Here is a 15,113-nt window from a genome sequence, read left to right as displayed (position 1 = left end):
ATAATTATTTTTTAAAAATTTTTATTTTTCATAAAAATACAAAATTATACATCGTTAAACCCAAATTTTTCGTAAGAATAATAGGGTGAGTGATCTTTACTCAGATCGGTGTTTCAAGACGTCGTGCTGTCTACCACATCTCCTAACGGGCACCAAGTTCCCTGAATTTTTCATTTGAAATTAAAAACACTCTTACGTACCTAAAAATACTCTAAAAATCTAAAATTGGTGTCCAAAACTCTTTTCAACCAATTTGGGAGTTCCGGTACAGTGCTAGCTTTGCCACCCACGGCGGCGGTCTGCATTGGATAGGCCGATTTTAGCTGGCTTTACACATATGCCTACGGAAAAATATGTTAAGGAGCCTCAGTTAGCCGAAAAATCACCAAAAACACTAAACCTACCGGTGGGGGGTCACCGGGTGCCGCGGCTTCGCCAGTCCTTCTTCGCGGCTGAGATTCCTTCTTCGACTAACCTGCACAGAAAAGAACGATGAATACAATAATCAAAAAATCGCGTGAAATGAGATTCGGGAAGGGGCTCACCGGAGGGATTTTAGGGTTTTGGCTGCGGCGGCTCTGGCAGGTTTTGCTCGCAATTTCTGGCTCACCTACCGTCCTTCTTGCTCTGATTTGGCCACAAAGATGCTCGGAATTGAATTCTAAGCAGGTAGGGGAAACTTTTACCTTTCTTGGCGGCTAGCGGTGGCTCCGGTGAATCAACAGTCGTCAGTCGGCCTCTTTCTTTGGTGCCTGGTTCTTCTTCTCCGGTGGGGGCTAGAGGCTAGAGTTTGGGTTTTCATGTGATGCGAAGTATTTATACCTATTCTGCGTTGATCTAGGCCATCTATCGCGATTGATCTCGTTCGTCCGATCGCACCTAAAGAGAAAATGAATCTAGATCGTCTATTGTGATTGATCTCGACCATCCAATCACGTCTAAGGGAAAAATAAATCCGGATCGTCCACGCGCACAAAATCGATCATGGGTCGTTCGATCGTGGAGCACGCGGATTATCCGCGTGGTACCGACGCCAGCGTGCCTTGCCACGTAGTGTGCTCCGATTCGTCGAGACTGCTGACTGGACGTCCTATGTGGCCAAATTTTTTCTATTTGTATTTTAACCCCATATTTCTAATTTTTATTTCAAAAACACTATTCGAATTCAAAATTTCACATTTTTTTTCCAAAATTACTTTCAATTACATGGCTACCTATATTTTTTTTTTCAATAATTTAGTAAAACTAAATAAAATTAATTTATAATTATTTTTTTTAAAAAAAATATCAAAATTGATTTCGGTCCTGATATTACAAGTCCAATCTTTCATGAGTTAAATCTTGATTGAAAAAAATAAAATTAGAATTTATGAATATGTTTTCTCATCTTCTTCTTGGTATGATTTTGTTCAAAATATTTTAGATGAATTTAATTGTTAATGAGTCACCTGGTCTTTTTGACTTTTTTGTTGTACCAAGATGGTGCTTCTCATGATTAATCAACATTTTATGATATATATACTTATATATGTATGTATTTATAAGAGAATGGTGTTTTCTCTTAAAAAAGTTACAATATATTTAAATAATACTGTAACGCCCAGAAAATTGGGCAATTTTGTTATTTTATCATGAATTTTATTTATTAAGTTTAATTTAAAAAAAAAGCGCCACATCAGCAGCCACGTCAGCGGCCCAGTCAGCTGCCCTGGCCAACCAGGACCTGCCGCGTGGCAAGACCACGTCGACCCGGGGACGGGCCATGTTGGCGATCCGCGTGCGCGCGATCGGACGGCCCAAATGCGTCCCCGCGCGCACGGACGGCCCAGATGCAATTGCACGGACGGCCAGATTCAATCAAAAACGGACGGCCCAAATTAAATCAAAATGGACGGATGAGATCAAAAGGCAAAAGGTTATAAATAGAACCCCCATACCTGACCACAAAAACCCTAGCCGCCTGCCCTCGCCGGAGAAGACGAACCAGACGTCGGAGGAGCCCGCCGCCGCCACCCGCCGCCGCACCGGGGAGATTTCCGACTGCCGATCGAGGTAAATTTCATACTCCCGACTCGTTTTTCCACGCTGAATTCCCCTGTGGCCAAATCGAAGCCAAAATCCCGGCCAAACTGCCGAAAAACACAGCCGAAACCCAGCGGCGCCGCCGCGCCCCTCCTCGATTTTTGCCTCCGATGAGGCCCTTTCCGGCCTCCGTTTGATGCAATTTTTATATCACCGTGATCACCATTCTTTTCTCTACAGGTTGATCAAAGCCGAATCACCAAAACACGGACCTTGCCAGAGAGCCGCCGCATCCGAGAACACCGCCGCCGGTAAGCTTCGGTTTTTCGTAATTTTTTGGCCCCCTGAGGGCCCTAGGGTTTTTTTTATCGCAGGAACCGATGCAAGTATGGCTGAATTCGGCCGGAAACGGCTGAAAACGGCCAACCCGAGGTGAAACACGGCGGAGCCGCCGTGCTAGAATTGCGATATTGGCCAAAAGGGGCCCTGGGCCTAATTTGGGATTTTTTGAAACACGTGCAGGTACCAGTAGTGCGTTTCAGTTCCCCGGAAAAAATTCAGGAAAAATTAGGGACAGCCTGTAGGCGCACTGTGAAGCCGTGTTCGGACCCCGAAACGAGTAAGGACCCCTCACCCTATTTCCTATCACGGTATTAAAGTTCAATAATGATAAAACGAAAATTCTTGAATCAACGAATGTGCAAAATTGCTTAAGGTCGCCAATGGAGCCCGAGTCTAGTGTGTTGGTCGGTTAACTGTTATTTGGCATATTTTACAGTTTTAAATGCAGTATGAGGTCTGATGTTTTCATTTCATTGTTTCATGTGCGTATTTTACTGTTTTATTGATTATGGGTTGAATGATTGAGAAACCGATGCTGTATGTTGTCTTGTTTGGCATAAATTACTGTTTTGCTCGTTTGTGTGTGAATTGATGATGCTGACTGAGGAAAAGGGGAATGAAAGGTTATGTAAATTATTAATTGTATAATGTGATTAGCCTGACTAGATATCCTGGGAGATGGTGGACGGAACGGGTCCGTAGAGAACCCTACCGGGATTGTGGTCTCTCATACCGGACGGGGTATGGAGACCCTATGTGTTTTGGCTCCCATACCGGACGGAGTATGGGGACGGCCCGTTTCACCCTGATACCGGACGGGGTATTGAGGTTTATAGTTTTGGCGCCCATACCGGACGGGGTATGGGGACGGCCCTGGAATCTGATTACAAGTGTTAAGGGTTCACGGGTAGCGGGACCCCTATGGATCCCCATGGATACTAGTAGGCTGGTAAAAGAGGAAAAATATGTTGTATAATGATTGAATTACAAAAGGCGTGATAAGTATTATGTTATACAGTTTATATGATTTCATGATGATGATAATGTTACTGCTTTCGTATACGGTTTTATGATTTTCACCGAGGTAAGTGGATGGTAAAGGTTTTATTATTGATAAAAGGATTTGTTATAAATTATGCTCCATTGGTCTTTTTGTGTTTTCTACCCACCTTTACCTCCGTGACGGTGAGATATCGTGATGTCTTTACTGGGCTAGTGTAGCTCATTCCTTATTTAATCATTTCAGATCAGGAAGACATTGTTCCCGAGCCCGTTCCGCATGAAGACGACGAAGATGACGCCTAAAGACTCCATAGTCATATTCATAGCTTTTACTTTCGAGTTTCTCCTTTAGTTAGTTTAATCTTTTATATTTTGGGCACGTTTTTGGTTTTAGTGTAAGGGATGTTAATCGAAATTTTGACTTCGCTTCCGCATTTGACATTTTTAATATACATATTTCATTTTAAAATTTCCGGGGCCGTTACAAATACATCAATATTAACTTGTTATTTTTAAAAATATGAGGATCAAACTATCAATTTCGACCTATAAATTCTTGTTTACTTTATATTATGCAAAGAGAAAAATAATATTCTGAGTATAATAGACCATCAAACACGTTTTTTTACAAATTAAGTTTTGCTAATAGAAATATAAAATTCCTAAATCTATATACGCTTTTATGTTGTGTTAAACATTCACAAAATTAATAAATGAAACATGTGCTGATATGACAAATTACGTCTATAGAAATATTTGAAAAAAAATTAGTTTTGATATGCGAGAACTAACTTGTACGAAAATATTGTTATTATTAATAACAAAAGAAAAAGTTTAATTTATAGAATCTTTTCTTAACCTAAATATAAGATGCATGTTACAATTCACATACAATTCCTTAAATATAATTTCTAGAGGTCATATTAGCAAGATAATGCATCCAACTATACAATCCATGGAATGAACACCAATATTCAATATAACTTCTAAAAATACATATTTAAATTAAACTTTATTTGATATCATACATCCAAAGTCGAACTGATAAATATCAATAAATAGAGTTCCATAAATACGTAAACTCCTTTTATTACATCATTATTAGGACCACGTGCATTATGATAAGAGAAGACCATTTATGGTATATAAGACATTTATTTTGAGGGATTATTATCTATACGTTTATTTTAAGTATTGAAAGTCCATTTTTTCGACTGAAGCTCCTGCACAATATTTTTGTCCAACTGGAATGCCTTGGCAATAACATCGGGCATGATAGAAGGCTTTGATGCAAAGATAGCATTACCTAAGGTGACGACTCCTGGATTTTGGCTGCTAAAAGTAGCAAAGGCAACAGCATTACTTTCTCCAATATTGAATTGAAAGTGAACTAGTCCGAAAGGGAAGACAAAAACATCTCCAGGATAAAGTACTTTTGTAAACAAGGTATTGTTGTTTTGATTGGAGGCAACAAAACCGGCATAAAGAGTTCCCTCTATGACGGTTAGGATTTCAGCAGCTCGAGGATGCATGTGGGGTGGGTTTACACCACCTGGAGCAAAATCTACACGTGCTTGACTTAATCCAAGAGTGTTAAGTCCTGGTATTCTATCAGCTGTAAGTAAATTTACTCTTGTTCCATAAAGTTTTACTGGTTCTCTCGGAATGTTAATTCCTGAAAAGAAGAAATCTTCTACTTTCACGAGCTTTGGATCCTTGCAGAATTTTCCGTTCACAAATACTGCACGAATAATAAACAAATTATTAATTCATATATTTTTGTTAATATAAGAAGTTAAACAAACCACGAACAAATGTTTTCATGCATGCGTGTATATCATATATGGCAAACAAATTTTAAACGTGATTAGGAAGATAATTCATACCACCATCATTGATATTATCAACAGCAACACAGTAGTCCTGAAGAGGACTGGGATCATAAGCAGAAGAAATAGAGGATGCCAGTAATGCGAAGAGAGCAACTAGGGAAATGAACTGAGAACCTTCCATTTTTTTTTTTTGTTTGTTTGTTCGTAATGTGATGAATATAATCATGCATGGAGACACGAGTGATATATATAGGCGGGGAGGCACATGCACCGTACATATACACACAGACATGACTTGTCAACAAAGCCGGCGTTGCTAATTGTTATTATTTTGTATTTGACGTCGTCGTTTAACAAAATCTTTTGATGAGCAAGTTTGAGACGTATTGTCATTTTTATTTTGATTATAATTATTTAATTATTTGTTAGACACATTCATTTGGATCAATAATAAATAAATTATTGTAGATGGCATTTGACGCCGTTAAAAATAATTTTTAAAAAAAAATAAAGAAAGAAGAAAAATTGATTGCTTTTGTGTTAACTTCACTTATAAATGAATTATTTAGTAATTATTAACTGATAATTATAAATTAATATATTATTATTACTGTAATATCAATGTTTTACAGGGTTCATTAGCTTGAAGCCTCCGCAGCCATAAATCTGGTGTGATCCCCCGTGGGATTAAACTCTCTCACTCTTCATACGCCGACTAAGAATTCAGATTTGCTACGTATGCCAATAAACAATTTTGTTATTTTTAATAATAATAAAACAAAAGTATTTTATGTAATAAATATATTCAATTTATTTATTTGAATATTCAAATGTAAAAATAATAATTTATTTTGACGTAAATTCATTCAAACTACAAATACTAAATTAAAATATTTAAAATCTCATCGAAATTAATAAAGACAGCAATTAAATTGAATACTTCATTTTTTTAGTTTTTATTATAAAAGTAGTGATGAAGATATCAGCAACACGCAAAAAGAGATCAAATTAAACAAAAACACTAAGTTTATTAAAATACTGAGATGATAATAATTACCCTTCCTCAGATGTACATTTATATATATAATAATTAAAAGCAGATAACATTGACCGTAGTTAAATTTTTCTGACTAAGGCAGACTTCCATGATAATTGCGTATAAGAATTAAGTAATATGTATATATATATATATATAACTCACAACAAGCATTCATTTAACCCAAATTTTAGAATAATATTTACATAATTTTTAAATAAAACAGTATCTGAATATTTATTCAAAAAAATTCTAAACCATTAAGTAATAACTGAGAAATAGATATATATATATATATATGAAGAAACAAATAAATAAATAAAATAAAGAAGAGATGGAATAGTGAAATGGAGAGTGTAGATTAGATTATGGGAAAAGAAATGGACGGCTAGGATGCGTGCAGATGGGAAGAGGGGATGGACGGTCAGGATGCGCGGTAGGTGGAGTATAACAAGGAAAGGAAAAGAAGAAAAAAAAAAAAACAGAGGATAGAAAAAGGGGAGAACGAGAAAGGGAAGAAGGAAACTAGTGATAGAAGATTTGAGAAATAGGGAAGTTGAAGAGGGAAGGAACGAGAAGAGCGAGGGGGAGAAGGAGGAAGGCGACGATGCGAGCTACGGAAATGCAAAAAAATGGAGACCGGAGGTATGGTGAATTTAAATTTCAAACATAGGTAATGTGAATTCAATCTTTCAAATTTTGAAATGGCAGTTGAGGTTCTATGATGTAGTTGAGATAGTGTAAGAAATTGAAGGAGGAAATCGGTGCCTGACGAAATAAGAGAGCGAAGGAAGGAGGTCAATTACAGGGAGGTTCGATTAGGACTGTGAGTGAAGAGGAGTAAGGAAATTCGGGGGAAGAGAGGTAAACAGGTACGGGGAGGGTGAGTTGGAAGAAAATGATATACGTACGGGTGAGTGGAAGTTAGATAAACACCATAAAGGGAAGAAACAAAAAATGCGAGCATTAGGTGGAGAGGGAGGGTGTGTGTGCGCTCTAAGTGATTATCCGGGAAAGGGGGAGATAGGGAAACATACCGAAATCAGGTTGAAGGAAGGGAGGTGAAATGCAAAGAGAGAGATAGAGAGAGAGCGAGAGAGAGAGGCAACAAGCAATGTAGGAAACGGATTCTGATGGACGCGTAGGGGTTTATGTGGTGGTTGATGGTGATAGGGAAAAAAGTGTTGTGAAGTGAGAAAGACAGAGGTAAAGAAAGAGAGGGACTGAGAGCAGGGGAAGTTTGAGAGAGGTACAGGTGTGCCGATGAGAGGTGAACAATTGAGTGGAAGAGAAAGGGATTGGGGAAGTAGGATAGAGAACAGTAAGTGGGTGCATGTATGTGTGTTTATGTGTGCAATATAAGTATGATTGTGTATTTGAAAATTGCATGGAAATATTGATTGTTTATCAGTATTTTAAATTGTAATGACTTGTATGTGGGTTAAGTATGCATGTATATGCGGTATATTGAGTATGAATGTGGTGATGATATATTAGTGGTGGTAGTGTTGGCATGGGGTTGGGATGCCGATATTAGTTGTCATCACTCAAAAAGTTAAGTTGGTCGCCGATATTGGTGATGCTTGGGAGTTACCAGACTGATAATGAGTTGAGTCGCCGATATTAGTGATGAAAGGAAACAGTAACAGTGTGTGTGTGGGTGGCCAGTTGGGTCGTGTAGTGAGAAAAAAAGGTCGCCGATATTGGTGACGAATGGGGGGTATTATCAGGGGGGAGTGTGGGTGAGTGGCCGGGTCAGGGCCGATGGGATGGTATTATGGGGTGATTACACTTAGTAGAGTTGACAATTGATCATCAAAAAGATATGATAGTTACGGTAGAGTTAGATGAGTAATAGTGAGGGAGTGTGGGTAGAGAAGAAGGCGTGACCAATGTAACGGGAGGGATAAACATAGAAGAATGAGTTTTTGATTGGATCTTCATGCTATATTTGTAATTTAAAATTATTGTACTGAGTTTTATGTACTCATTCTCTATCAATTACAGATGAAGAAAGACCGGGGATTGGATCAAAATTGCAGATTTTTGAACTTAGCATATGGGGGAGACAAAGTAGAGATTACGACTAGTAATAAGGGATAATTATGTATTTGGTAGCAATGTAACTCATATTTAAATCAGAAATTTATAAAATTCGTAAGTTACTATATTAATGCATATACAGTTAAGAAATTTTTAGAAATTGAACAGTTGGTTTTTAGTACTTCTTTTATGTGTATGATTGGATTAGTTGATAGAATAACATACGTGGATAATGTATGTTAATATATTTTGAGATAACGTCGCTGGAAAAAAAAAAAAAACAGAGCGTTACAATTAAAATAAAATCGGATTAGTATTCCATCTAGATAATGTCAATATTTTTAAAAAAAAAATTAATTGACAATGATATGACGTCTTTATGTCTAAATTAAGGAATTATTAACAACCAGTGTACCTCTGTTGCCAATTATTATTATTTTAATTTTAAATAATAAATTCCTTTAAAATTTAACAATTTTTAATTAATTATAGAGTTTTTATTTTCATAAAAAAAAATTGCTCATTTTTTAATTTGAATATAAGTTTTAATAGACATTAAAAGTATAAATTTTTAACTAATTTTAGTACTAATATAACTAACTTTTAATTAAATTTTGAAAATGTGCTGCCAATACGACTTTAATATATATAAATAACATTTCTTGAAATATATAATCAAAATAAATAAATAATAATAATAACTTAAATTATTTTAATTTTCATTTAAATGAAAATTATTTGTATTTTTTATTAGATAAAATTAAAATATGACAAATTTAAATAGAAAAAAATTGGATTTAAACCAAATTAAATATGGTGGTTAGATTTCAATCATGTGTCCAAACACTGCAGAAACCAGTTTAGTAGAAAAAACAACAAAAGTCCGATTCCAATTTCTACCAACCAAAAAACTCATTTTAACGAGAAGAAAAATGTCAAGGAACATACAGAATACCCAAGAAGATATCTAATATTTACTCTCAAAGAAAACACAACAAAAGATTTACAGCATTCCACAACCCATTTTGAATACTACATGCGTCCTCCAAACCAACTTTGATCTCTTCATCAGGTTTTCCTACACATACCGAATACAAAATATCATCTAATCAACACACCCTCTTACCTACTACTGCTCCGAAAGATGGACACTTTCAATGCTATATCGCTTTTCTTCATCAGCTCAAAGGCGCAAACATCTCCTTGTTGCAGCGAATTTTCTCTAGCAAACGCAGGCCAACCAGCCGAAAACGTAAATTTACCACCAGAATTAACTAACTTCACCGCCCACAATCTGCCTGCACTTTCAAGTCTCGCCCAAATGGTACGCTTCTTTATATATTCCTTTGCAAAAGCTGTTGGCATGCGCTGCACAAAATCAATACATGTTTGGATGCTATCAGAATATATATATGATCAAGCTCCGATGGTAAATATTCATCACAATCAACAAAAACATACCACAAAATGACGATTGAGATTATTTGGGCTAATAACAACTATGAAGAAAGGATACTTAGAGCCAAACTTTCTATCAGAAGCAGTAGCTTGAGAAGAATGTTTCTGGGTTGTCTCAACACCTGTTTCCATCCTGAGCTTTCTACATTCACCTACAAAGTTAAAGAATACATGAGTGATCATAACCTTATGTTGTAACTGTGAAGGATTTTGTAAAATGTTCAGCTTCAAAATTGTTGGATTTTGAAAACCCAATTCCATGGAAAGTACTTCCAGCTCTACCATTGCTAATCAATTATACATGTACAGTTTTTGGCAGCAGCAAAAGTTTGCGTTCAAGTTAATTACCTCTGAATCTAGTAGTTAATCCATGATTTGCATCTTCTTTGGCTCGTTTGATAACAACATTAAACACACTTTTCGGGCCCCGAATCAGCTCAAAGAAACAAGTATCACCTACTTTCAAATTGTTGCCCTGTACAAATGCTCTCCAACGAGAATCAAAATAAGCTCTTGACCGACCCCCAGAGAGTTGCACATTGTACCGAAGATACCAACTCCTCCCATCTTGTGTTTGAAGATGTACTTCCCCTTTGCCCCCTTTTAAATGCCTTTCTGCAAACACCTTAGGTATTTGCTGATACATAAAACCAGAAATAATGGTTAATTCTTTCAATTGCTTGTGGTCTAATGATAATTCAAATGTGTATCGATCAAAAACTATACCAAGTTAGATTTTTTTGGATTAACATAACACGGCTTCATCACAACCACGAAGAAAGGATTTTTAGAGTTAAAAGTAAGAGGTCTCTTGCAAACTATTTTATTCCGAGTTGTCAGTAGGACACTCTGGTAGTCCTCTGAGTTTTGGCATTTTATAGTAGTAGTAGACAACATACCTGTAAAAGACATTCAAGAATTTGTTAAAAGACATTATAGTTTTGCTCTTTAGATTCAGTGAAGGTGCTGAAGAACATAAAGAGACTCTTTACTTAATTACCTTGTGATCGAGAACAATTCGGGCTGTCATTATTACGGTAAATGATTACATTGAACAAAATCTGAGTTCTGTTGATCAGTTCAAAAACACAAACATCCCTAACTTCAAGCTTGTTATTCTCCGCAAATGCCTTCCATTTGCAATAAAATCTCCCATTTGTTTTACGCCCATCTAAAATCTGAAGGATCACTTCCCGACGCTTCTCAGTGAGATATTTCTTAACAAACCAAACAGGTATTTTCTGCCATGAAACAAAATTCCTTACGACACTAGGAAGTTTACTAACAGATGAGAATTATCCATTCATAATGGTTTTTGTGAAGATTATTAACAGATATACAAAAATAAATTATGATGAACTCTTCCTCTACTTAGGAACATGAATTAATGTATATATGATGTTCTAGTAAAGTTCTATCTTGAAGCTCACCAACGGATATTCTGAATTAATATAAGATGGTTGCATGACAATCAGAAAAAAGGGATTGATGGATTTGAAAGCCATGGCCTTCTGAAGAGCTTTAAATTCTTCATCCGCTTCCAATGGTTCGACTATATTAGGAACCTTTTCTTGCCGCAATCTATCACTTGACAAACCCTCATGGCGATCTGTTGACGAATTAACGTAAGTAAAAAAACAGACACGATACAACATAAAACCGTAGATAGGATATGCTGATCGACAAAGGAAGTCCGATGGGTCATCACAATGTTTACCTCTAACTTTCACAGATGATGAATTGGTTTTGAATGACTTAGAGGGGTTAGGACATGGCAATGGCAATGGCGATTTGTCTCTGCGTTTCCTGCGAGGCCTTTCTTTGCTTCCTTCTTCTCTGGGATCGACAGCTTCACCATTTGAGCCAACGAATGGATAGTCGATCTCAGTAGCAGTCATATCAAAAATGATAATATGAAATTCTCCATCTCCATTGAATCTGAAAAGAACTAAATGTCCATGGCTTAATGAATAATGCTCAGAAAATATCCTCCATCCATGTTGCAACCAACCCTCCCGATCACTCTTTGTCACTCCTACTCTCCATACTGCGCCGCAAGGGGCAACAAGTTCTACTGAACTCGGTAACCCACTTCCAAACTTTTGCCAAAACTTGTCAGGTATCTTCTGTGAGAAGAAGAAAAGAAACCCATCAAATTAAAAAAATATAAACATAACAAACAAATCTCTGTTTCAAATGGATAATCAGAAGACTGAAAATCCACATATATTAAACAAAGAAACGAAAAATAACCAGAACGAAACAAGAGGGAAGGGGAAGAACAGACGAAATGAAGAAATGGAGATATATAAGTGGTGATTACAAGCTTTCCATCTCGAAGAGAATCTTGAAGGATTATCTTAAAGAAATGCGGTGTTTCAGCTCTAAACTTAAGTTGGGAGAAAATGCCCTCTTTCCTGCCAGAAACCGCCATTGTTGGAGCCCCAACGACACAGTTTTTAACGGACACCCGGCTGGTGCAGTTGCATTTAAATAAAAATACAGAAGTTTAAGCGTCGAAGTAGAAATTAAGGCCAGTATGAGGAGTAATAATGGCTTATACTCGAGCGGAGGAAAGACTCATGGCTTATTAATGAAACCTCAAAAGCAGAGCAGGCTAACTAAAGCTGGTCAGTTCGCATCAATTGGCTTTGGAGATTTACTTATATATAAATTTTATAAAATATACAGAAAACTTCTTTATTTTTACAAATTCAACAAAACGGCATTAGTTGTCAAGTAATTGACAAAAATACCCTTTCCCTAACTTAGAACGTTAAGATTTAACGGAGAAGGACGAAAGTGAAAAATAAAACCTTCATGCAGCATTCTCTCCCTCTTTATACGTAAAAAAAAAAAAAAAAAAAAGAACCTTCCAATCGCCGTAACGATCACCTGAGTCACCACCAGGCAATTCGGCTTAGTCTCTTCCAATCGATTCCGTTGTCTTCATCTCTACGCCCTCATATGCTCTCTTCCCTTCTGGTAACTAGGTTTTAGGTAATCCTCCAAGATCAGTTCACACCAGGTACAGCTGCAATTCCAGAACAAGACTATAATTACTCATCAATTCAAACATCTAAAGTTCGCTCTATCCATTTCAAATTACAAATCTCTCATCTGGGTCACAAAGTTATAGAATGCTGGAATTATGACCAGTGTAAATGGCATATAATCTATTTATTTTATCTTCATTAATGAATTCATACAATGAATCATATTGCTACTTACAACAAATGTTGATAGACTAATCCAGATTCCAGTAATAAACTCTCACTGTGATTAGAATATTAATCAAGAAACTCAATGTATTTAGAGTGACACATGTAGAAGGCAACCAGTAGAGAAACGTGTAAGCCACCAGCTTAGAAAAGAACAAGCAGAAAACAAATGGAGCCACGCCTGGCAACCTCCAGGCCTCCAGGAAGCTAGTGGGGCCTGATGGATCTGAGTCTCCAGTCTCAAGAAACACTGCCTCCTCAGTATCCACTTCCTCCAAATTCACCACTCCCATTTACAATTTCATTAATCTCAATCTCCTTCCCTGCTACCTCAAATACTAAAACCCTGAGACTCACCACAAGAAAAAAAAAAACACAAAACCTCCAACCAGAATCACTAGAATTCCATGCACAATAAATGACCATAACCCCTCCAAACTCCAAAACTCCAGATGCCACCTCTGATCCAATAATGTTACTATTAGAATACTAGACTGAGGATACATAATGTAAGTATCTACAGGAACAGGGTTACTTTTGTTATTTACTTTCCATGTACATATACTTTCTCATCTGTACATTCATAAAGACAATTCATTTTTCCAAAATCCCCAAAGTCGACTTCCTTTCTTGCTCGTGAACTTCTCCCTAGCAATTTCCATTTCCACTCAGTTTTCTGCTAAATTTCTTATCAACCTAATCATTTTTCTTGCTTTAGATTCTTCACATAATCTTAAATAGGTACCAACCGATTTATGTAAATTCCATACCCCCATTATCAACCCTCTCTTCTCCTTTCCAAACCAGTTTCCCACCACTACAACCACACAAAGCCACCATGTTGAATGAAACAAACCACAAATAATCTGCATACCCAAGAAGTACATCAAACCAATAGCTAAATCCAAAACCTATGGTGAAGAGTTCACTACCAATCAATCCAAAGACAAAAAACAGTCTCAAATTGACCCTCTATCTCTAACATGTCCTGCAAAATACATGCCCACCGAATACGTTGAGAGGAAGGCGAGATCGAGTTCTCAGAGTCTGTGTGATCCCTCCGGTTTGTTAATCGATCGTCATCCAATATTCATTCAGCTGAATTTGAGTTCAGTGGATCTAAATAGTTTGAGTTGTCAACTATTTGGATTCAATCATGTATTCAGAGTATAATTTACACTTTTTTTGAATAAATTTTAGTAATAGTTAGTTAATTAATATATAATAATGACATATGATGAGAATAACAATTTTTTTTTATGTTTTAATAATTATATATTAATAATATATTTTTATTCAGATAATAAGATTGTATTTTTAGTTAAATTATTAATTTATTTTTATTTATTATATATAATAATAAATAATATATAAAAAATATGTAATAAAAAAATTATTTAATAATATAATTACATTTATATTTAAATAAATAATTATTATATATAATTAATCTAAATTTTTATATTTAATAAAATAAATAATAATTTATAAATATATTCTATAAAGTAAAAAAAAAAAAAAAAACTGTTACATACAGTTTGTTACAACTAAAAATTAAAATAACATAATTTTTTTATATTTATAAAATATTATTCATTAAAATTCTGTTAGGGGAGCTTGCGAGATTGCAAGGAAGGAGGCATGTGGGAGGAAAATAATGATTAGGATAGAGATTTTGTGGAAGATAATAAATAACTTTAAAATTTTTATTGCATGTACAGATTATAAGTTGAACTTTAATAAATAAAAAAAAAAAAAAAAAAAAATTGTTCAATATTTTTAATTTTAATATAAGTTTCAATAGACATTAAAAATATAATTTTAAATTACTATAATTTTAATAGGACTTTTAATAATAATTAATTAAGTTTTTAATCAGGAAGTTTAGCTTTAGTACAATTTTAAATTTATACTGCCAATATAATTTTAATATCAATAAAATATTATATCCAAAAGTGTTGATCATCTTCATCAGGTTTCCTACGCATACCAAATCGCTTTTCTTTAACGACTCCCTTGTTGCAGAGAATTTTCTCCAGCAAACAAAAGCCCAACCAGCCGAAAATGTAAATCTCCCACCAGAATTTAATTAATTTCACCGCCCATGATCCTCCTGCTGTTTCAAGTGTGGAGCAAACGTCATGCTTCTTTATAAAT

The 15,113-nt window shown here is 35.6% G+C and overlaps 2 protein-coding genes and 1 long non-coding RNA gene across 8 annotated transcripts; 1 reads left to right on the top strand and 2 right to left on the bottom strand.

Moving 5' to 3' along the window:
* Positions 1-4,339: 4,339 nt before the first annotated feature.
* LOC110808861 (germin-like protein subfamily 1 member 7) lies at positions 4,340-5,432 on the bottom strand. Its single transcript, XM_022034478.2, has 2 exons — positions 5,253-5,432; positions 4,340-5,107 (listed from the first exon to the last, which is right to left on the bottom strand). Exons 1-2 carry the CDS (start codon positions 5,422-5,424, stop codon positions 4,554-4,556), a joined length of 726 nt encoding a protein of 241 aa, XP_021890170.2. The 5' UTR covers positions 5,425-5,432; the 3' UTR covers positions 4,340-4,553.
* Positions 5,433-6,553: 1,121 nt separating this feature from the next.
* LOC148266688 (uncharacterized) lies at positions 6,554-8,458 on the top strand. Its single transcript, XR_015817748.1, has 2 exons — positions 6,554-6,879; positions 8,242-8,458. It is a non-coding gene; the product is annotated as an uncharacterized LOC148266688 (long non-coding RNA).
* Positions 8,459-9,229: 771 nt separating this feature from the next.
* LOC110808826 (B3 domain-containing transcription factor VRN1-like) lies at positions 9,230-15,098 on the bottom strand. 6 transcript variants are annotated; one of them, XM_088215669.1, is made up of 9 exons: positions 14,947-15,098; positions 12,608-12,769; positions 11,453-11,861; positions 11,166-11,344; positions 10,736-10,976; positions 10,462-10,634; positions 10,084-10,372; positions 9,739-9,887; positions 9,230-9,645 (listed from the first exon to the last, which is right to left on the bottom strand). In XM_088215669.1, the coding sequence occupies exons 3-9, from the start codon at positions 11,631-11,633 to the stop codon at positions 9,400-9,402; spliced, it is 1,458 nt and encodes a 485-aa protein (XP_088071795.1). In that variant the 5' UTR covers positions 11,634-11,861; positions 12,608-12,769; positions 14,947-15,098; the 3' UTR covers positions 9,230-9,399. The 6 variants fall into 6 exon arrangements, with proteins under 6 accessions (XP_088071795.1, XP_088071794.1, XP_088071796.1 ...); XM_088215668.1 differs by having other exon boundaries at positions 12,631-12,769; XM_088215670.1 differs by having other exon boundaries at positions 11,453-11,858; positions 12,631-12,769.
* Positions 15,099-15,113: the final 15 nt, after the last annotated feature.

Source organism: Carica papaya, chromosome 3 (genome assembly GCF_054855325.1).
Source record: "Carica papaya isolate Zhongbai chromosome 3, ASM5485532v1, whole genome shotgun sequence".
Classification (NCBI taxonomy): Eukaryota; Viridiplantae; Streptophyta; class Magnoliopsida; order Brassicales; family Caricaceae; genus Carica; species Carica papaya.
This window is presented reverse-complemented; position numbering and strand designations above follow the sequence as displayed.